We start from the raw sequence: 24,589 nt of genomic DNA on the forward strand, positions 1-24,589 counted from the left end.
GATACAGGCAATTGTTGACACAGTGGACAACCTTCTGAGACCTGAAGCTTTGGAATCATGGAAACATATGAATTCTTCTGAACAAGCACATACTGCAACAATGTTACTCGATACACTGGAAGAAGGAGCTTTTGTCCTAGCTGACAATCTTTTAGAACCAACAAGGGTCTCAATGCCTACAGAAAATATTGGTAAGTGAATCTACTGTCAAGTTTAATTTTGATTTGGAATATTCATATCTAAGAGGATGATGTTTCCATTCCGAATCTATTATTTCCCAGTGCCGTACTTCTTTTTTGTCAAATTATTTTTGTCTGTTAGCAAGAGAAATTATTGTTCACACTTGCTAAAATTAATGAAAAAGCCAAACTCTATCCTGTGTTTTACAAGTTGGTTTTGTGTGTGTGTGTTTCCAATTGAAAAATCATTAACGAAAAAGTATTAGAGTGCTTAAATACTAGAATGTAGATTTTTAAAGTAATGAAAGTGCTTGCTATGAAACTGTGGCAAATGCTTTACCATTTTATATAGTATGTTCCCAGTGAATTTAAATTATTTTATGGAATGCCTGCTGTCAGTCAGATATTTTAGCACACAGAACTTGAGTCAGATGTTTATATTAAACATAACTGCCTTCAGGTGAAAATGTGGTCAGTGAACTACATCTCCCACAATGCAGAACATCCATGCTTCATAGATTGCAGAATAGCTACAGATAGTGTAGCATAATTAGAATTCAAATGCTACCACTGAGAGGTAGGGATTCACTTGTGAAAAACATTTGAAAGAAATAGAGTAAAATTTTATTAATTTAGGTTTGAACAATTTAGAATTGTTAATTATTTAGTGAGGTTGAATTCAGGTGAAGTTAACAGTATGCCTTAGTTAGTGAAGTAAAAAGCTTCCCAAGCATAAATGTAGAAGAACTCAAAAGGGACACAGACTACATTTCTACCAGAAGCAGTGCTAACTTCATTAGGGCAGCAGATATTGAATGAAGACTTACTATCTGGGATGCCATGTCTTTAATGCCTAATTATGCCTTATTGTGCCTGCCTAAGTCATGGGACTTTATATAAAAAATGCAGATCAAAGGGGTATATAGAAGAAATGGACATAAATCAAATTGGCACCTATATTTGAATTCAAAACCTTAAATTTATTTTATGTAAGTGAATTTTTAAAAGGAAATGAAATATTTTAAAACTAATTTGTGCTTATTTACTTTGAGGTTTGGGAATGAAAAATCAGTAATTACTGAAGTGGCATATTATGACCTCAATTTGTTTTCTAAATATTCTGAAAATTACTTAAAAAAAAAAAAAAAAACAAAAAAACACTAAAATTCCCTTGTTATACCTCTTCAATTGTGCAAGAAAATTTGATGGGCCAGGTTCACATCTATGCTCCCATCAGCATTACATACATAGAACATACTGTAGTTATAGATCCAAGATATTTTTATTCCACTTTGAGATATATTCTGAACAATTAAATGTCCAGGAATACATTTTTTCTAGTACCTGTGGTTTTCAGAGTTCTAAACCATTATTTTTCTCTGGGCACAGTGGCTCATGCCTATAATCCCAGCACTTTGGGAGGCCGAGGCAGGCACATTGCTTGACTCAGGAGTTCGAGGCCAGCCTGGGCAACATGGTGAAATCCCATCTTTACAAAAAATACACCAAGAAAAAAAAAATAGCCGAGCATGGTGGCACATGCCTGTAGTCCCAGCTGCTTGGGAGGCTGAGGTGGGAGGATCACCTGAATCCAGGGAGGGAGAGGTTGCAGTGAGCTGAGATCATGCCACTGCACTCCACCCTGAATGATGGAGTGAGACCCCAACTCAAAAAATAAATAAAAGTTAATTAAATGAAACTAAAGGATTATTTTTCATATTGATCTTTTTTCATTTTTAATTAAAAAACACTTTGGATTGGGAGGCCGAGGCGGGCGATCACCTGAGGTCAGGAGTTGGAGACCAGCCTCAACATGGAGAAACCCCGTCTCTACTGAAAACACAAAATTAGCCGGGTGTGGTGGTGCATGCCTGTAATCCCAGCTACTCGGGAGGCTGAGGCAGGAGAATTGCTTGAAGCTGGGAGGCGGAGGTTGCGGTGAGTCGAGGTTATGCTATTGCACTCCTCCAGCCTGGGCAACAAGAGTGAAACTCTGTCTCAAAAAGAAACAAAAACAAACAAACAAAAAAAAAACACTATGGAGAGATTGGCATCTCTAAAATAATGCCTGGTATTAACTAGTCTAAATGCTGATTATCCAACAATTACCAATATGAAAGTCATTTTACGGCCAGGCACGGTAGCTCATGCCTGCAATCCCAGCACTTTGGGAGGCCGAGGCGGGCAGATCGCCTGAGGTCAGGAGTTCAAGACTAGCCTGGCCAACATGGTGAAATCTCGTCTCTACTAAAAATACAAAAAATCTGGGAGGCCGAGGCAGGTGGATCACCTGAAGTCAGGTGATCCTGACTGCCAGAAGTTCCCAGCCTGCCCAACATAGCGAAAGCCTGTCTCTGCTAAATGTACAAAGAGTTAGCCGGGCGTGGTGGGGGGTTCCTGTAATCCCAGCTACTCGGGAGGCTGAGGCAGAAGAATCCCTTGAACCTGGGAGGCAGAGCTGAGCTGTGATCACGCCATTACACTCCAGCCTGGGCGACAAGAGGAAGACTTGGTCTCAAAAAAAAAGTCATTTTACATATTCTAATAATAATTGTGTCTTTTTTATTTCCAAAGTATAAACAGTTTTTTGTGGGGGGGAAAGGGCCCTGATTTACTATGAGGAAAACATTCACCTTTTTCCTAGGACTTGTTCTATTTTCAGACATGAGGACTAAAATAGCCTATTATTTCTCTATGTTCCCAGTCCCCTGAGGACATGGCTATAATGTCTTAGGTTATTAAAACTATTTGATTTTCCTCCTTAGTGATTTCTTCTTAAATTCTTGGTTTAACTTCATAACATGATTTACCCTTATAATACATGACTCCATAAAAATGATACAATTTTATCTATTATAATGACATCTTTTTGTGACATTTAAAAACTTGGAAGTATAATTTAAAATATGCAATAAGAGCACCTGTTTTAAGTGTATAGTTTGATGGAGTATGGCAATTGTACACCCTTATAATCGTCAGCATGGTGATATTTCTGTGTCCTCAGATGGACCCTGCATAATCCTTTGCAGTCATTCTCCTCTGGCCCTAAGCCATAAACACATCAGAAACCACTGATGTGCTTTCTATCCATGTAGATAAGTTTTGCTTTTTCTAGGTCTTCAGTTAAATGGAATCATACGGTGTGTAGTATTCCTTCTGATCTTATTGCTTTTATGCAGAGGAATATTTTTGAGATTTATCCATATACATGGGAATGTCCATAGTTTAATCCTTTTTATTGCTGAGTATTATCCATCGTGAGGACATACCACAATTTGTGTATCTACCCACTTGTTAGACATTTGGATTTTTTTCCACTTCTTGGCTGCCATTTTTCCAAGTGGTTGTACCATATTAAACTTGAACTGCAACATATGAGAGTTCCAGTTGCTCCACATCCTCACCGATATTTAGGATTGGCAGTCATTTTATTTTTAGTGGTTCTTGGAGGCATCTCATTGTGGATTTATATTGCATTTCTGTGATTGCTATGTAACATTTTGCTGATAACTTCTTTTCATGTGTTTATTGTCCATTCAAATATCTTTTTATGAAGTGTTTGTTCATATCTTTTGCCCATTTTCAATTGGGTTGTTTGTCTCATTAAATAAGTTATGAAGATTTTTTGTATATTCTTCTTATAAGTATTTTTGTCAGATACATGCGTTCTGGATATTTTCCCTCCAGTATGTGACTTTATTTTCTTTGTATCTTGGGAAGAGCAGAAGTTTTTAATTTTAATTTTAAAAATTCCCCCTACTGAGCTTTAGCAGCATCTGGCTAATCCTGTTCTACTTACTCCTCTCACTCTTGTAATATTTTATTTTATTTTTTTTTGTTTTTTTTTTTTTTTTTTTTTTTGAGACGGAGTCTCGCTCTGTCGCCCAGGCTGGAGTGCAGTGGCCGGATCTCAGCTCACTGCAAGCTCCGCCTCCCGGGTTTACGCCATTCTCCTGCCTCAGCCTCCCGAGTAGCTGGGACTACAGGCGCCCGCCACCTCGCCCGGCTAGTTTTTTGTATTTTTTAGTAGAGACGGGGTTTCACAGTGTTAGCCAGGATGGTCTCGATCTCCTGACCTCGTGATCTGCCCGTCTCGGCCTCCCAAAGTGCTGGGATTACAGGCTTGAGCCACCGCGCCCGGCCACTCTTGTAATATTTTAAAGCAAATTGTAAAATCCTATCATGATTACTATAAGAAACCTTATATGGATATATCCAATACTCTTTAGAAAACCGCAATATCATTATCACACTTTAAAAAATTAACAAAAACATTTCAAAAGATAACAAAAGTGTGTTCACATTTTCATAAATTTATTAATACTTGGTTGAAATCAGGATACAAGTCCAAGTAGTAAATCTGATAGATATATCAGTTGAGTATTTTTTTTTTTTGAGAAAGAGTTCCACTCTTGTTGCCCAGACTGGAGTGCAATGGTGCGATCTTGGCTCATTGCAGCCTCTGCCTCCTGGGTTCAAGTGATTCTCCTGCCTAAGCTTCCCGAGTAACTGGGATTGCATGTGCTCACTACCATGCCTGGCTAATTTTGTATTTTTAGTTGAGACGGGATTTCACCATGTTGGTCAGGCTGGTCTTACACTCCTGACCTCAGATGATCCACCCACCTCGGCTTCCCAAAGTGCTGGGATTACAGGCATGATCCACCACGCCTGGCCAAGTATCTTTTCATTAAAAGTTATTTTTCCTTGCATGGTAAGAAAAATATTTTTTAAACATTTTTTGTTTTTCTTGAGGAAGTCAGGTGGGTGATTTTTCTTGTAAACTTTGTTACATTCTTGGTTTGTCTTATTTCATCCGCAGTGCATCATTTAACTCTGCCTGTTATGCTGATGGTTAGATTCAGAGGCATGATCATGCTAGGTTTAACTTTTTGTTTTTTTAATTTAACAAGAACTTTCTATTGCATCATATCAACAAGCACATAATCTTTGGTTTTATTTCCTTGTGATTTTCAGATTGGTTCCATGGTTTAGATGTTATCAGCCTGATCCATCCATTGTAAAATTCTCTTTTATTTATTGTCTTTTTTTTTTCTTTTTTCTTTTTTTGAGCCAGAATCTTCCTCTTTTGCCCAGGCTGGAGTGCAGTGGCATGATCTCAGCTCACCGCAACCTCCGCCTCCCAGGTTCAAGTGATTCTCCTACCTCGGCCTCCCGAGTAGCTGGGATTACAGGTGCCTGCCGTGATGCCCTGCTAATTTTTGTATTTTTAGTACAGACAGGGTTTCACCATGATGGCCAGGCTGGTCTTGAATTCCTGATCAGGTGATCCACCTACCTCAGCCTCCCAAAGTGCTGGGATTAAAGGTGTGAGCCACCGCCCCGGCCTTATTTATTGTTTTAATGAGCTGAGTGGCCAGCATGATTTTTATCATCACTTTAGACTTAGTTAGATTGTGGTAACAAAAACCCCAAAGTCACAGCTGCTTACAACAACAAAGGTTTACTACTCCTTTGTGCTGCATAATTATTGAGGCTGGGCTTCAGCTCTGCTTCCTGTCATCTTCGGTTCTGCTCCGTGTTGTTTTTCTTCTGGGACCCAGGCCGATAGAGCAGCTCCTGCCCATAAAGGTGCAAGTCTCCTGGTAGAGGTCATAGTTCTTCCTCTTTCCTCTCATTACAGCCACTACTTGCTGAGGAATTTGCAAAATAGTAAGATAAATATATTAAAATTCTGTCTACAGTATTGGCTGAGTGAAACTTTGGCTCTCCAATGAACCAAGTGTATTCATGTTCAGAAAATCTATTGAATAAGGCATATATTATTTCAAGCATACAGAAAGTACAGAGGATAGCATAACATCCGTGTACCAGTTACTCAGCTGAGCCACATATTGGTATTTTACCATATTTGCTTCAGATTTTTTTGGAAAAAGAAAATCATAGATAATGTGGAAGTTCCCAGGATTGCCTCCTTCCTGATCATACCATGAAGGAGGTAGCTGTCATCTTTATTATTTAGCATGAATAAGCTTAAGAAAATTTGCTTTGTAGGTATGTACATTGAATACTTTTCAGGTTTTTAACATTAATTTCAAACTATAAATGTAATTGTATAATTTTCTTTTTTTTTTTGAGACTTGAGTTTTGCTCTTGTCGTCCAGGCTGGAGTGCAATGGCACAATCTCGGCTCACTGCAACCTCTGCCTCCTGGGTTCAAGAGATTCACCTGCCTCAGCCTCCTGAATAGCTGAGACTACAGGCATGAATCACTATGCCTGGCTAATTTTTTTTGTATTTTTAGTAGAGCTGGGGTTTCACCATTTTGGCCAGGCCAGTCTCGAACTCCTGACCTCAGGTGATCCTCCTGCCTCAGTCTCCCAGAGTACTGGGATTACAGGCGTGAGCCACTGCGCATGACCATAATTGTATAATTTTCCCTTAGCATTCTATTTTTTATATTTGTATATGGTGACATGTGCATCTGTAGTTCATTTGATCTGTTTCTAAGAATGTACCAGAATTAACTGCTAATAGACATTTTAGTGGCTTCTGCTTTTTTCCTGACAGAAGGAAAACTGTAATGAAAGTTTCTGTATGCCTTCTTGCTCCAATGTGTGCCTTTCTAGACATACATGCGCACATACATGTGTGCGCGTACACACAGACAGACACACACCCTAGAAATAGAATTTTTGAGTGGTAGAGCATACCCACCTTCAGCTTTACTAAATACTGCCTAATTGCTCTCTACCTTCTTTTACCGATTTACTTTGTCACCGGTAATACCATTACTAGTTTTGCAAACACTTTATTATTGACCTAACTTTTGTCAATCTAATGAGTTTGAATTGGTTATGTTATTGTTCTAATTTACAGTTTCCTTGATTGCTTCATGTTGATTTTTTTTAACAGATTTATTACCTATTTTAGTTTTCTCTCCTATGAATTTGTTATTTACAACTTCCTCCTTTTTGATTTTTTCTTTATATTTCTGTGTATGCTGGACACTAATCTTGTAAAGAGTCTATAGTTTACAGATATTTATTTTGTCTGGGCTTTCTCTTTTTATCTTTTTAAAGGAATCTGTTGTTTCACATAATGAGTCAGATTTATCAGTCTGTTCTTTTAGTGTTGGTACTCTTGGTATCTTGTTTAAGAAATATTTTCCTTTTGGCTTTCTACTTAGGAAAATATTCTCTACATTAAGTTTATAAGGATCTTATACTTCCCTTGTAAATGATAAACCTCTGCTTTTTACAGTTATGTCTCTAATCTACCTGAAATTTATTTTTAATTATGATATTATATGAGACAGGCAGCTAATTTGATTTTTCCCCATATGAATAACCAGTTCCTTGTATACGTTTAGTGAGTAATCCATTTCTCTCCCTAATGATTTTTAATGAGGTCTTACATGTTAGCAGTGTCTATTACTTGCTGCTTTGGTTTTTTCAGTAATATTAATATCTGTTGAGTCTTTCAACCTTGCTCCTTGAGGAACTGCTTTGGCTGCTTTTTGGCATGTTTCTTCTATATGAATTTTTAAATCAGTGGATCAAGTTCCAGACACAAAAATCTTGTTGGAATTTTGATTAAAATTGGACTGAGTTTGTAGATTGATTTTGAAAGAGGTGCCAGATTGAACTGCTGCATTCTCCCAAATAAGACCATTATGTAATTCCTCATTTTTTCTTAGGTCTTCTTATAAAGTTATATATTTTTCTTATTTTTAGTGTATTGCACTTTTTAAAAATCAGATTTGTTCCTAGATAACTTATACTTCTTGTTTTTATTATAAATAAGATCACTTTTTAAATTACATATTCTAATTGTTTGTTGTTTGGTGTATAGAAACACAATTGATTTTGCTCATAGCAGCTTTGCTAAATTCTTAGTACTTCTGGTAGTTTATCATTAGAGTCCCTCATGATTACTAGGTAGTTAATTGTGTTTACTGTAAATGTTACTTGTTTTTTCCTTTATACCTTTTATTTGCTTTTCTTGAATTACTGCATTAGGCTAGGTCCTCTAGTACAATGCTCAATAAAACCTGTGATAGAGATCATTTTGACTCTAAAAGCAATGCTTCCAGAGTTTTTCAATATTGTTTGCTATATACATTTTGGATACATAAAGGTGTAGCCTTTATCTGATAAGAAAACTTCTGTCTGGACAAGGAGTTTTTCTTTAATTCGTCTTTTTTGTGTGTAATTTTTTTTTTTTACATTAAGTGGATGTTGAAGTTTATTTCTGTGAATACTTTAAAAATTTTTCTCTATTTGATCAATTATATGAATCCATTTTCTAATGTATTAATTTCTATATGTGTTTTTTAACTTAATTTAGTAATAAATGTAATTTGTTCAGGATATTATAAAGTGTGTGTATATTTTATTAAAGATTTTTTGCATCATTTTAATGACTGAAAGTATCCTATAATTTTTTGTGAAATGAGTTAGGGATACATCTTTTTCTATTTTCTGAAACAGAAAATAGAAATCTTATTTAAAATTCAGTATATATTTATCAGTTGAGTTTTTGAATGGTAATAAACTATTATGGTTTTTAATTTCTTTTAGTCAGTTTTATTTTTCTACAAAAATTTCTATTGTCTTTTAAAAATTTATTGATATAAATTTATCTATTTGTTGGTATAAAGTTCATTATTGCATTTTCTTATGGAAGTAAATAGCTTGAAATATCTACTAAGAGCTGTAGTAATGATCTTACTATTAACAATTTAAAGCTTTTTCTTTACTATGAACATTATTTTTTAAATTCTAATAAGTAAATTTCTGTTTAATGAAATTAAAGTTGGATAAGTAAATATTTGTTTAATGAAATTAACACTTTGTACATGTATATCTATATTTGGGATGATTCATGAAAACTCAGGATTTTCTTCTTTCATCTTGTCTTGTTTTAAGATATGATAGCCTCTTTCAGTGTGAGGAAGAATCAGTTACTTTCATCAAACTTCTTCCCCCTTTCCTCCCTGCCCCAACATAGAGACTGATTTGAGAACAGTTTATCCATCTACCCACCTGCTTAATCTTTCCAAACATATATCAGTAAAATAAGTGTATCAACCAGTTTCTGCAGCTGATAGAATTTTAGCAGTTACATGATGCTCGTTATAAATTTGTATTTCAGGGTTTGACATGTGGTTTAATTGCTTATAAAAATTTATGAATGTTATATTATTATATTTACAACCTAAATATAGATGTATTTTACAAAACAAAGTTGCAGAAGACAAAAAAATTAGTATCCAAGAATTACTGTACAATGGTATGAAATGATTTTTGTAAAAAGAAAAAGGGGATTGTAGGTGAATAGCTGATAGGCGATACAGACATTAGAGACATTAAAGAGGGTGACATTCAGAAAAAAAATATGGACTGTATTTTTTGAACATCTTTGTAGAATACATAGTTTTAAAATTTAAATATCAGAAATCAATGAATTTTCCATATAATTCCTTAGATTTCATCAATAAAATATTAATGTTGTAATTATTAATATAAGATAGTTAACTCCTATAAAAGCAATATACTTTTCCATTCCTTTTAAAATCCAAATAAATGTTGATATAAAATAATGACAATCTGTATTGGGATTCCCAGTAGACAGTAAGCATTTGTATTGTTAGTGGTTACTATTAATTATATTTTTGAAATGAAGTTAGCATTGGCATCTTGGTCAGGTAGATGGTCTCAGTGTTTTGTATTGACTTGTTTTCCTTAAGTGTTTTTCAATTTCGATACTTGGTTTGAATATTTGAAATTTGGTTTAGACTGCAGTGGTTATCACACTCTTGCTGTAAAGGTCCAGATAGTATATATTTTATGCTTTGCAAGCCATGGTGGTCTCTCTTGCAGATATTTAACTGGTATTGTAGCACTAAGGAAGCCATAGGCAATACACGAATGAATAAACATGATTGCGTTCCAATAAAACTTTATTTACAAAAACAAATGGCATGACTGGCTTGGCCTGCAGGTTCTATTTTGCCCAATTTGAATATGTAAAGATTGAATAGTGAGAATTAATGGGAAATTTTAACATAATGGCATTGTCATAATAAATATATTCTTCTGGGCTATTTTTAGAAATTAGAAAAAAAATGTATTACTGCAAACTTGACCTGTGTAATTTTTCATATTAAAGTAGATCATAGATAGAAATAGATGTATAGATGCCATAGAGGCATTCAAATTTGTACTTCATATTAGTTTTACCACTGCCAAAAAATGGTCATTGAAAAGTTACTTAATATAAAGAGCCAAAAAATATCAATTTGAAATATTTTTGCTTAGCTTCATGATTTAAATACAAAACCTTGAAAGTTACATACTATTAATTCATACACTGTTCATACTTACAGGCTAACAGATTGGTATTAGTTCATGACAAAAGAGATAAAAATATGAAGGTATTAGAATGACAATACAAATTTTTTTTTGAGAAGTGAATGTTTAAGACTTAAGAGTAATTTGGTTTTTTGTTCACGATTTTTGTTGAAACCTAACAGTAAAATTTTGTAAGTAGACAAAAAGAAAACAGTAGTTTCCATACAGTTATCATTTGCCACCTTAGTTAAATCTAAAGAATCATCCCCACCCCCTTCCTTTATCTTTTGCCTCATCCAGTCCTGGAAGTTGCCGTACTCAGTACAGAAGGACAGATCCAAGACTTTAAATTTCCCCTGGGCATCAAAGGAGCAGGCAGCTCAATCCAGCTCTCTGCAAATACCGTCAAACAGAACAGCAGGAATGGTAAGATGGAAGTCTTTTAAAAATTGACAGTTTCTGTTGTTGTTCAAAAACCTATTAATTCTAAAATGCATTTGACTCCTTATATAACCAAAAAACGACTGACCATTTTAAAAGCAGATTTAAAACAATGCCTTAGGACTTTATCATTTCATTCCTATTTTATCTTAATTTATTATCAAGCATGTTTTTTGTACATCATGTGACTATTTTTAACCTTCCTAGGGCTTGCAAAGTTGGTGTTCATCATTTACCGGAGTCTGGGACAGTTCCTTAGTACAGAAAATGCAACCATTAAACTAGGTGCTGACTTTCTTGGTCGTAATAGCACCATTGCAGTGAATTCTCACGTCATTTCAGTTTCCATCAATAAAGAGTCCAGCCGAGTATACCTGACTGATCCTGTGCTTTTTACCCTGCCACACATTGATGTAAGTTAATGTATGCTAATGAAGTAATGGAAGATTATAAAAGCAGAAAGAAAGGAAAGCAAAACTGAGGTGCTGGGGATGGGGAGAGAACTGGGGAGATGGGAGGGAGGAAAGACAAGACCTTTCCATTTGAATTTTAAATGTTGGACTGGGTCAGAGACACAAGTTTATTTAAGGCTGTGAACATAAATGAGCTTGGTTCAGTGATTATTAGAACTTAAGTGTATTCTTAATGAAAGCTAATTCAGTAATCAACAGGAAAATGTAAATGACTCTAATTTGTTTTCAAATGAAAATTAACCCTTACCTTACTTAGCAGCAGGATAGCTGAGTATTAACTCTTAGGACTCTGCCTTTTCTGTGGCAAAACTTTTTTCATTAGTTTTACTGATCATGTTTGACACAACTGTTTACTAAGTATTGTGTTTTAAAAAAACAGTTGAGGAGATGTGATTCCTCTGCTGTACCTTAGAATGCAAGTTGATACTTAAGTAACTATACTGTATTGGAGGATTGTCTACAGAATGTTTGGCTGTTATGGTAAGTAGAGTGAATAAATGCCCACAGATAAAAAAGTGGATCTCCAAATAGGCAAAGAAAAATAAATTTTTGTGGTTACAGTACTCATACCAGCTTCAGTTGATTGACTCTTAAGAGCTTTTAGGTACTAACAATATGATTTACATTGTTGCTAGTGTATCTCTTAGAACTAACCAAAAATGGGCCCAAAATAGAACATGGATTTTTAAAACATTTGGTCCTTATAGAATTTTCTCAGAACACATTTATGGCTCTAATTTTATCAGAAAGGAAAAAAAAATGATTCTAATATACCATCAATATGTGAAATCGTAAAATAGAAATTGTAATTGTGTAAAATGGGTCTTGGTAATTTAGAGTAAACTTTCGGACTATAAAGCCCCTTCTAAGTTGGTATCTGCCTCGTATAACATAGTCCACAAATTGCTGATGAAAAACTTTATAGTCTGAAACATGCAAAGTTTAATCTAAATTACCTTTTACACATATTAAACAATTGCTGTTGCCATCTTAGAGTATAAAATCCTAATTTTATCTTGTCATTTTATTTCCCAGCCTGACAATTATTTCAATGCAAACTGCTCCTTCTGGAACTACTCAGAGAGAACTATGATGGGATATTGGTCTACCCAGGGCTGCAAGCTGGTTGACACTAATAAAACTCGAACAACGTGTTCATGCAGCCACCTAACCAATTTTGCAATTCTCATGGCCCACAGGGAAATTGCAGTAAGTATTTGCACTTCTAATTAGTAGCAGAGAAAAACCTCAGAGATTCAAAACAGCTTGTATAACAGTCCCGTTCTTTGGGTGCTTATCGTAACTAAAAAGCAAACAAAGTAATGTTGATTTCTAATTGTTTCTACATTGTCCATAAATTTTAAGAAGTCTTGGCACTGTTATCATTACTTCTCAAAATCATATGCTGTAACTTCATAGACTTGTAAGTTTTCCTCCTTGGGGCAGGTGCTTGGTAGAGGCAACAGAAGATTTAAATAATGAGCAGCAATAGGTCATACAAAAGAGACAAAAGGCTCTGGAGTTTAACATGCCCTTCCCATCTTGAATGTTTGAATCTTAATTTTACAACTTTTCCTTTAAGTTTCCTAACTACTTTGCACGTTGTGCAAAGCTGTGTCTTTTGAAAAGTCAAAATGGCTTCTGGAATATGTCTCAGTGTTCTTTCTGTGATGAAGAGAATGACAGCCAGAAGACAGAAATATTTTAGAAGTGTAGCATTTCAGTCTCAGATCTGTTGTGTGTGTCAACTCTCAATATGTAAGCATACAAAACCCCAAGGAGAAAATAAAAACTTAAAAATTGGCCTATGTGTTAGTTTGGAAAAATCATTAAAATGTCAATTATTTTTTAGCATGAATAAGTATTCTTTATTCTGTTATGTAAATAGTCTCCATGTGTTTATGTAGTTAATTCAGCCATACTTTGAAATCATTAGGCTCTTTTATTGTTTTCTAGGTAAAATCTTCCTCTCTCATAGATCACTTTTTTAAGTATAAAAGGCAATAATAATATTGAATGCTATTATATGATTAAAATTTATTTTTGGTATTGAGCCTTTTTTGAACACATATGAATGGTATTTTTCAAAGAGTTCAGTAGTAAAAGATGAACTGTACATGTGAAAGTTGTCTTTCTTCTAGTTGATGTAATGCAGGAATACTAATGTTCCTCATATCTTTTTATTTTCAGTATAAAGATGGAGTTCATGAATTACTTCTTACAGTCATCACCTGGGTGGGAATTGTCATTTCCCTTGTTTGCCTGGCTATCTGCATCTTCACCTTCTGCTTTTTCCGTGGCCTACAGAGCGACCGAAATACTATTCACAAGAACCTTTGTATCAACCTTTTCATTGCTGAATTTATTTTCCTAATAGGCATTGATAAGACAAAATATGCGGTAAGCACCAGTTGAGTTAATTGACCTTAGATCTCTGAAAATTATTTTATTAGGTGTGAGGTAACATATGATACTGATATTAATGTTTGACCTTGTAACTTAATACAATTGATAGGGCAATATTGAAAGACAATTTGTAGTAAATTAAAAGACTGCCCAATTATTAAGTGATATTATGAATTAATTCATTTTGTATATTAAGATACAGTCGAATTTTTCTGTGTTTTTGTTAAGACACATAATTTTAATAGAAGAATGCTAGGATACAGAAATACAAAGATCCTATTTTAAAAATTCTTATTTTGCTGTACATAGTCATTCTGACCAATGATCCTTTCATTGTATTCAGAGCAATTTATTCATCATCATGAGTTCTTAATATCAGAAAGAGAACTTAATTAGTTAATGCTTCACCCTATATTCATCTGCACTTAGATAATTTAAGAATGCTCCAGATATGACAGGAAAATAATCCTAGGTAATTAGAGCTAGGATTTTGTCATTAGAGCAAAATTTTAAAATTCCATTATAGAAAAAAATAGAAATAATATGTTTGCAAACAACACTTCTAAAGACTTGTGAAGCAAATAATCTACAAGTGGAATATTCAGATTTCGTAACAGATAATTCACAAATTATGAAGTTTTCTTATTTGATATTTAATCTCACTAAAAAATGTTATAGTAATATTCTACCTTGAAACCTAGTACACTTGGCGTTATACTCTGTGAACATGATAATCTCCAGATTTGGCAGGGTTTTTAGCTTGTTTCCACTTATGAAAAACATGTTTTGAGCAAGCATTAGGTTACTCTGAATAATGTATTTTTGAAATAATAGCAATTTCTCTTAGTGAGTATTTTATAGTTTGGAGTGGGCTATTTTTATTCATGAGTTTTCTTTTGTGTTTTTTGTTCTTTTCCTCTATAGATTGCATGCCCAATATTTGCAGGACTTCTACACTTTTTCTTTTTGGCAGCTTTTGCTTGGATGTGCCTAGAAGGTGTGCAGCTCTATCTAATGTTAGTTGAAGTTTTTGAAAGTGAATATTCAAGGAAAAAATATTACTATGTTGCTGGTTACTTGTTTCCTGCCACAGTGGTTGGAGTTTCAGCTGCTATTGACTATAAGAGCTATGGAACAGAAAAAGCGTAAGTAATTGCAAGCGACCTGAGTGTTTTTCAAGTGAATAATTTTTTAAAGCCTGTTAGCTGTCAGTGAGGGTCCCTGACAGATTAAAATAGCATCTGAAAGCTTTATTGGTAAGAGAATGGGCATACCGTGCACAAATTACAATCAAGTCTTTTGTAATTTTCTGGGTTCAGAGGATTTGTACTCTGGCAAGGCAGATTCTAAATTATGGACTTTCTTTTTAACACAAAAGATTGACCTGAAACAAATTGAAAAAGTAAATAACTTTTTGGCCTTAGAAAGATATTAAGTAAAAATTCTTCTGAACTTAAAGCATCTGACAGGTTTAACTACTCAGTGTTAAGCTAATGCTTCATTAGCTCTCTTTGTGCAGCCAGCCCTCTAGCTAACTCTCATTCTGAATTGTGACAGTAGCACATTCCATCCCATATGTTTTACTTTGATAATATTTTATCAGGCAGTTTGAAAGGATTAAAATAAGTCACCGTCTTTCATTTATAAAAGTATAGATATTTACAGAAAGTGACAGAAGGTAGACATAGTCATGTTTCTAAGGATTTTATTTGCTAGAGGCATGAATTTGCCTTCCAATTCTGTTTATTTTTTTCCTTTGATAAAATTAGTTATATAAAGATTCTGTGGACTAAAGAAAGCTTTTTGACTGTACAGATGATGAAAGACAAATAAAAGAAATTCAGTGGGGATTCCGTGTTACATGAAAAATGAACTACTAAGTAAAATCTGTCTTAATAAGTTTATGCATCATTTACTCTAATACTGTGTGAGTTCCGTGCTTTGATTTCCTTTTCTAGTATTTATCCATTCCTAGTGGAGGTATTACATATCTGCTATACTGTTTTGCAACAAGCATAACATCTGAACAGTTTTTGGGGGGTCTGTTACGTTCCATAGGGTTGAGCACTTTAGCTCAGACAGATCTGAAAGGCAAATTTTGAAAATTATATGTAAGACTTTAAAATGATGAGACAATTTGTAATACTGAGTTTCAAGTCTTTATAGAGAAATCTGAAGTCTTAAGGATTCAGTGGTGGAGTGGTGTTTATTGTTTTCCCCATACAAGCACGATTTTGTATGCTTTTATCAAATACGAAACCAGCAGGTCGAAGTAAATAAATTACTATCCTTTGTTAAGTCAAAGCCAACTCAGAATTATTAGAGGTCTTGCACATGATAAATGAATTTTCAAAGGCAAATGTAAAGATAGTTTTGTTTGTTAGGTTTTTAAAATCCTATTTTCCTTGTAATGGTGAGGTTCCATAGAAACTACTAATGCATATTCTTTTCTTTTCATAATAGTTGCTGGCTTCATGTTGATAACTACTTTATATGGAGCTTCATTGGACCTGTTACTTTCATTATTCTGGTAAGCAGATTCTGTTTTCCCTTACTTTTTAGCTTGCTGCTTTAGCAGTGCTATTCAAACAAGGATAAGTTGTTTTATTGTTTGTTTATCTATCTATACAGAGATTTACAAACATGCCTGTCTCACAGGATAATAGTATATTTTAAATATTTTTATATACTGCTAATTAATATTTCTGAAAATCTTTAAGAAGTACTTTTTCTCATTTCTAATTTAATAAGCTAAAATATCACATCACAATCTAAAAAATATACTTACATATAGGCCATGTTATAAATAAATGAATATGTCAGGAAAGTGAAAGAACATTACCTTAATTTTTATTATCTTAGTTTTCACATAGTTATTTAATACTTTTAAATGAATATCCACATCCTCAATTCTTTTTAGTGTATAAAAAGTTGTTTAATCTTGCATTAACGAATGACTATTAAATCAACTTAAAATGTATTAGAAATAAAATTACTTCTATAAGACTGAAGATACCAAATGAAAATACTAGTTTAAGAAATACTATTTTTAAATGAATTTGATACAAGCCAAGGATAATGACATTAAGCTATTTTTAAATGTCTTACATTACCCTTAGTCACATTTGAAATATAGTTGAAATAAAGGATTGTAGCTACAGTATCTAGACTTTGGTATTTAAAACTTTCACTCAGGGCTGGGCATGGTGGCTCGCACCTATAATCCCAGTATTTTGGGAGGCTGAGGCGGGAGGATCACTTGAGGCTAGCCTGGGTGACATAGCAAGACCTCCTCTCTACAATAATACTTTTAAATTACTTTGGTGTAGAGGAACATGCCTGTAGCCCCAGCTACTCAGGAGGCAGAGGCAGAAGGATCTTTTGTGCCCAGGAGCACAAGACTGCAGTGAGCTCTGATTGCACCACTGCACCCCAGTCTAGGCAACAGAGCGAGACCCTGTCTTTAAAAAAAAAAAAAAATTTTGCTCAGTTGTAGCAGTATGGTGATAGAAATGATGTTATTAACTCTAAAAAGGAAACATAAATACTTCCTATTTTAAGGAGTTTTTCTTTCTTTTTTTTTTTTTTTCCAAAAACGTAACACAAATGAGCTCCTTTGGATCTTTTCATGGTTAAGCAGTGTTTCATAAAATTGAGAAAAACTGTTAGTAGTTGAAGGAAACTTAAAACCACTTCATGTGTGTATTTGTCATTAAAATTAATTATTTTGCACAAATACATAGTGAAGTGAAAATTGAGATGAATGCCTGTATGAATTAAACCAGTAAAACATTCTCAAGTATTCCTCGGAAAGCTGATGTCTCATCAGAATTATTAAATCCGATGATTACCCAAGTTTTTGTTCTTGGTGTTTGTATGTTAACACAGCCTAAGCCTATCTAGAGTTAAATGACTGACATGAAGAGGCATGATCCTTGAAGACATAACTTTTCATTTTCCCCTAAGACCTTCGTCAAAGACATATGTTGAAAAATGTAAAGACTGCTTTAGGGATATTTGGCCTATGAGGCTATCATGTGTTTACTTCTTTTATACTGTAGTTTTATTATTTGATATCTGTGAAGATAAGTACTGACTTTTTAGATCATTAAAAAACATTTCACTTAGCAAAATACTCAGCTTTTAGTAAGAAAAAAGGTTAAGGACATTTTATTATGTTGTTCATTTATAGTAGAGCACACTATTGCTTTGTAAGTCTTGTCATTATTTTCCTCTACCAAATCCTTCAGGTTGAGATGTGAAGGGCCTTTTCAAGAGCATTCTCAACTTAAAAACAAACAAAAACCCCAGTAGTTAGCAATCCCGGTACAGTTCTTGTTAGAATTCTCCTGCAATTGTTTTGCTCTCTAATTTTCGCAACAGAGAGCGATTAAGAGTGGTATAGGAATACAAAACAGCGTCTTGCAAAAGAGTATCTAACTTAAATTGAGATATGATATGATTATACAGTGTGTGTGGGAAGAAAAATATATACATATATATATATATATCTCCCTCTCGTGATGATGAGGTACTTAAACTCAATTCTGGGACAAATCTTAATATAGATTGTATTGTATACTGTCCTTTTAAGGAATATTCTCGTAACAAAAATGACCTATTGCTGTTCCTAGAAAGTATAGGTTTGCATTTTCAATTTTTCTGAATTGAAACTGTTTCACTTAGTTGTATTAAATAGGTGTACATTCTAAATAATAATCTATGAAGGAAAATAATATGCTAAGGAAAATAAAACTTCCTACTTCTGCATTTCTATAGAATGTCTTGCCTACAGGCACCAGAGTTATTATATCTATGAGAAAAGTGCTGGTAAGTAATGAGCAGTGGGAAACCATTAGTATGCCTGAAATGGTTTAATGAAAGCTTGGATCATGACACGTCAGGAGCTGTTCTTATCATTTGGACAGCTCCATCTGCATCGTTAATAATTAATTCAGTTCAGTAAGAGTTCAGCTCACACACTCATTTAGAAGTCTTCTTCAGAGAACACCTCTCTGGCTGCTAGTCCCAGGGAGAAATAGGTTTCTGCTTGGCTAACAGCAAAGATCTGGTGATACAAGTATAGCTTTAGAGCTGCATTTGCCAGGTAGCAAAAGCTCCAGGGAGGACAAAAAGGGTCAGAACATGTTCAGTTCAGCTAGGTTACTTGAGAGTGATGTTTCTGTTCTTCTGTCTTATCATATCCATGTCAGCACTGCAAGCTGTGGAATGAATTTTAAGCTGCTAAGCTCAGACGGATGTGATTCAATTGAGCAGGTTGATGACCATAAAACAAACTGTGCACTCCTATAATCTGTGGTACCTTTTTCTTTCTTTAAACTTCTTTGTATTTTCATGTGCATCAATATGGCTGATGTTTAGCTGTGCTATATCATTAAGCAGTGTTAAATTTTATCAGCAAATTATATTGGCAGATTATTATAAATAATAATTTATGAAATTATTATTTGGGGATAGGTAAAAGAATGATCTTTGTCAGTGGGAGAGAAAAAAATGTCCCAGTTTGATGACTTACTCTTTTTGACTGAATAAGGGATTTTTTTTTTCTCAATTTGCTCTCACTCAACAGACATTTCTCTTAAGAGATAGTCATCTGTTTTTAGTCATCTGTTTACCTGTACACACACACCTGCCCACACACAACGCACACACACACACATGCCCAGAGCTAAGCTAAAATCTGGTTAATTCTTGAATGAGTTGTTTCATCTGCAGAATTAATTATTAGCATGGACATTTAGCCTGGTGGATTGTCATACATATGTACCACAAACCTAATAGCCTATACTTACTCGTAGTGGCTTCTTTGTGGATAATTGAGTAACTACATGTACTTACCAAGTTTAAACAAATGTTTGTATGCGCAGCTGTAACTCCGCCTTTTTCCTTTCTCACTGATGCATGGAGCCTTTCAATCTATGCCAAAAGACTATGTTTAAACTTCGTAGTATTTACACTGAAAAGAAAAAACAAAGAACAAGAGGGTCAAAGAGTGGCTGCATCGGAATTCAAGCAATTGGTTGGTAGAGACATTGTTCTCTCCCTCCCTCTTTGCCTGCCTTCCATTGAGAAATAGGGGAAATACCATGTTTGACTATTGTGATTGATTTTGTAAATGTATATCAAGGGCAGAAAAATAAATTGAGCAAAAGTAAAAGTAAGAAGGAGAAAGAAATCACTTATTGTAACCAGCGGGGGCTGGGTGTGGGGAAGCACAGAAGTATATGGCTGGAAAGAGCCATTTATGTCATGAGAAAAATGCAAGGAAGAAAGGAATTCAGATTTGCAGCCAGTAGTTTATTTGAAGCCTACCTTTTTTGTCTTAAAATGACTACAGATTTTTATCAAAGATGTGTTTATTTGCCCGTCTGCCTCTTATTCTCATTTTCACAGTTGTATTTAAAGAAAACGAGAAAGAAGTAAGAAAGGGGAAAAAATTTTTGGAATAGTTTTCCCTGCAAAATTTTATTTATCAGAATGTATTGTCTCCTGAAAGGCAGTGACAATATTTATTCTGTCAAACTAAATTTAGCATTACTTTTTTTTAACATTGGAGAAAATAAGATAACTGTAAAACCACATTTTTAAAAATGTACCTATGCTTCAGTATATATTCTGTTTAATTACAGAAGATATTTTATTGTCATATATGTTGGTGGTAGCATAAATTGTTGAGCATCTAAATGATATAAAAGTTTTTGTATTTCTCTAATAAGACTAGTAATACGTATTGGTGGATTTTTTCATTGAGTTGGGAAAAAGAAAAATCTTATTTAGCATTTTTTGCCATCTTATATTATGGTTTACAATATGTCATATGCTTTATTTCATAATTAATTTCTCTTGAAATGATGGTATTTTGTCCTCTTTCACATACCATTGCCTCATTATTTGTATGCCTTCAAGTCGTGTTTCAGAGGCTAAGTTAGTGTTGGGTTTAACTATAAATTTCTTTACATCTAGATATGAGTGCATTAGCTAAAAGTTTTATTTTCAGTTTCTTCAAGTTGGAGAATTCAGACACTTGTAATTTGAGTGCAAAAATCCCTCAGTTATGATTATTTTTCCAATGCTTTTAGTTGTTTTTAAAGAAACTCACTTTCAAGTCTTCTAAAACATTCCATTAGAAACAGCTTTTAAAAATTTCATTCTTATATTTGCACTTGGATTCATGAGCTTATGTGATATTTAGCTGTGTAAAAAAGTATAAATGACATAAACAGGTTTGGAAAAAATAAACTGTTATTAAGCATGCAACTCGACTAGTGGGAGTAGAAGCGTGGGTGTTTTGGCCAGTTGCTGATTGTGGGATAGTAGTGTTTTACAAAGGAAATGGAGAATTGGTTAATTCTGGCAAATCCATCAGGCAGAAGTCATTTGATGAGCATACCTATTATGTAAATAACATAAATAGGATTTCTTTGAGGCAGCATTTTATATGTTAATTTATTTATCTTCATCTCTGAACGATTTTTAAGTTGGATTACTTTTTATAGAAATGGAACCTTTTAAATATAGACTTAATATATCTTTGTTAGGAGACTTATAATCTTTTCACCCAGAATAAATTGGTTAATTTTATATGGGAAGTCTGTGGGCTGTAGAGTCCAGACCACAGTATATTGAATCCCAGCACTGACAATATAGTAGCTAAGAAGTCTTTGGAAAGATACATCTCAATTATTTCTAAAATGAGTATACAAGTGCTGCCTGCTGCCACAGGATATAGGATTGTAGCTGTATTTTTCCTCTGTAATTTTCTTTATTTTCTGAATTTGCATTGTGAATGTATTGTATGTGTAACTAGAAAGACACATTAAACACATGTAATGTAAAAACCTCAGTTAAGTGAGGGGAGCAAAAGAGGAGAAATGTATTGAACAGTCTGTTTTTAAAGGATTAATTGAGATAAGTTTTGTATGGCATATTCATCTTGTTTAGTATTATTAACTAGGAAAAATGACTTTATCATACTTAAGCCTTAATTGTATTTTTATATTGGTAGATTTCATTTTAGTATGTCAGTTTTACTGGAAAGTTGTCCCTGATTTTTGCCATTGAAAAATATTTCTTCTGAGTTCACTTCCAAGATTTTATCATTTTCTACTCTTCTTTTTGCAATATAATACTTCATATGTTCACATTTTTCCACATTCACATTTTTTAGTTTCCTTATAAATTTTATACATTGTAGTGGATAATGAATAACTTTCTTTCCAGAATATTTAGTACTAGTAATATTTTGTTCCCAAGGGGATAACTAATATGCTTAGAAAATTATGAACGCCAAATTATGGTCCTATACACTTCAGGAAATTGTTTAGGAAGAGGAAGGAAAAAAACCCTTATGTTCAGAAGTTTGGGATAAAAGAAAGCAAATTGTTCTTATCAGGGCATTCAAAAACAAAGGGTCAGAAACAAAGGGAGAATGATTTAAAGGATTTTAATTGTGAATCTGCAAAGCAGACATCTTACCTGTTATAGTCAGTTTATTTGTTTACTTGGGTTTTGGTTTCTTTTTTTATTTTTACAATGTTTATAGAGTTTTTGTTTTTAACCATTCTTGAATTTTACTGGTTAAAGCTAGTGTTGCATAAAATTAAAATAAAAAAAAAAAACTCTTGATTTTGGCCTTAAAAAAAAAATTAGAGATACACTTTACCATGATTCTTTAAAAACCTAACCAGATATTTACTACTATACTACCAGAAGGATCTCTCCAATTTCTCAAAGGCAGAAATTGTGTCTTACTCATTCACAATACAATAAGCACATCCTTCTATGGAACAAGAATGAAATGTATGATATTGTAACATATCCAAAAAATTCAAGCATTTATTTATATTGTGACCAACTAGAATGTTATGGAAAATAAAGCCAGATAATGTTTCTGCAATTGTATTTACTTTCTCTCTAGATGTATTTTAAGAAATTAAAAAAAAATTTTTTTTTAAACAAAGAACTGTTTTTGTCCTTAAGTAATTAATATCAAAGGACAGAATGTTACCTGCCAACACTTGTAAAATTTTGCCCAGTTACCTCATTTTATCTCTTAAGAAGGAATTCTCCATCTAAGAGAAATCATAGGGCACGGTAGACAAAATAACTTGATACATACATAGCCTACATTAAAGCTTTTCTTAGCACTGCTCCTAAACTCATCATGGGGAAGGACTTGGAAATTTTTATTTATTGCCCTTTATCACTTTTCCTAATTATAAAATCAGAAGTAGTGAAAGATGAATAGTGTTACCATTTGATCATGTGATATTGTGACTCAGTAAAAATGATCATGTTACTGTGACACAGTTATGCTGATTATCTGCAACAAGGAATTAAATTCATCCTTACCTGTAATAGGTGAAATGGGTCCTTTTCTGAATATACTATTTCTGGTATTAAATCATATAACGCTCACAAAATAACTTTTTTTTTCCTTTTAAAGAGTAATGTAAAAATAAAATGGCAAAAAAAAAAAAATCCAGGAACAATGTAATTTAGTTCTATTTTTGGAGCATAAAAATGGAACTGCCTCCTCTTCTTCCAACATTCTGCCAGGTGTCTGTAGAAACAAATGCAAATTACCAACCTTTGTCTCTTAGTCAAAACACAGCTCCTTTTCCTCTGAGCAAGCTCAGGTTGACCTCTTGGAATCCACTCACTTTCCTTCTTGTCAGATTACATCTTCCTCATTTTGCTTTTGTTTGCACCTAGATTCTTTGCATAGCTGAATGTTTAGAAGGACTCAAAACAGCCTTTTGTCAGAATGTATCTTACGTCCTTATACTACAGAGACATAGAAAAAAAGGACTGATGGCTTTTAACAGTTAAATGGCAAAACATACCTATATAAACTTTATCTTACTTTATATAACAAACATTTATCATATGTTATTTCATTTGGTCCCCACAATTGCCTTATGAATAGATGGGACAGATGTGATTATCCTCATTTAATCAGTCAAAATCAAGAGCTAGACTCACAACCAAGACTTATGGTTCCGAACTCAGCAATTTTGTAGATTACATGATGTACATGATGTAAATGCTCCTTCTAAGGAATTCACTTTAGTGTTTCCATCAGATGGCTTTTAGGCCCTGGAGTACATCTAGCTAAAGAAACTAATTTAGGTTTTCAAATTTATTTAATCATTACCACATAATACTGACTTAATGAGCTTGCAATTTGATGTCAAATGATCTATTAAAGAACTGATCATACATAGCCAGAGTATTTTTTATGTAGACTCAACTTGATCATTGCATACATAAAAAAATTGTATCAGTATCTGCCATATAAACATGGATTGATACATTTGCAAGAACTATTCATTTTTCAGCTGTTTGTTCATTGTGGTCTAATTCTTTGTTTGTTACAACAGCTAAATATTGTCTTCCTGGTGATCACATTATGCAAAATGGTGAAGCATTCAAACACTTTGAAACCAGATTCTAGCAGGTTGGAAAACATTAAGTAAGTATTTTGTATTTTAATATTAATACTTGGCAAACTAAGTAAAAGATACTCTCCACAGGGAACACAGGGATTTCTACCTTCTGTCAACTGTAGAAATTATTCAAAATGAAGTTTTACTGTCCTCAAGTTGAATCTCAGTGTTATTGTATCACCAACACTGGTCAAAGATTAGATAATAAAATTGCTGTCTTGATCTAGAACCATAAATTGTTTCAGTGGCTTCGTGGAAATTCCGTATCATTGTAGCAATTTCATTTGAATTTAAAATGCAGTTCA

The 24,589-nt window shown here is 33.7% G+C and overlaps 1 protein-coding gene across 18 annotated transcripts in view; it reads left to right on the forward strand.

Moving 5' to 3' along the window:
- The window catches only part of ADGRL2 (adhesion G protein-coupled receptor L2), a 235,503-nt gene that overhangs the window by 198,799 nt on the left and 12,115 nt on the right, over positions 1-24,589 (forward strand). For all 18 annotated transcript variants that reach the window (XR_004052016.1, XM_030912815.1, XM_030912820.1 and 15 more), the window contains 8 exons: positions 8-191; positions 10,796-10,921; positions 11,144-11,349; positions 12,445-12,618; positions 13,600-13,809; positions 14,740-14,960; positions 16,279-16,345; positions 24,219-24,310. Coding sequence is in view for 17 of the 18 variants with exons in the window: in XM_030912815.1 (XP_030768675.1) it covers positions 8-191; positions 10,796-10,921; positions 11,144-11,349; positions 12,445-12,618; positions 13,600-13,809; positions 14,740-14,960; positions 16,279-16,345; positions 24,219-24,310 (1,280 nt within the window). In the remaining variant the exon portion in view is untranslated. The remainder of the gene's footprint in view (positions 1-7; positions 192-10,795; positions 10,922-11,143; positions 11,350-12,444; positions 12,619-13,599; positions 13,810-14,739; positions 14,961-16,278; positions 16,346-24,218; positions 24,311-24,589) is intronic.

This window comes from Rhinopithecus roxellana, chromosome 12 (genome assembly GCF_007565055.1).
Source record: "Rhinopithecus roxellana isolate Shanxi Qingling chromosome 12, ASM756505v1, whole genome shotgun sequence".
NCBI classification, from domain to species: Eukaryota; Metazoa; Chordata; class Mammalia; order Primates; family Cercopithecidae; genus Rhinopithecus; species Rhinopithecus roxellana.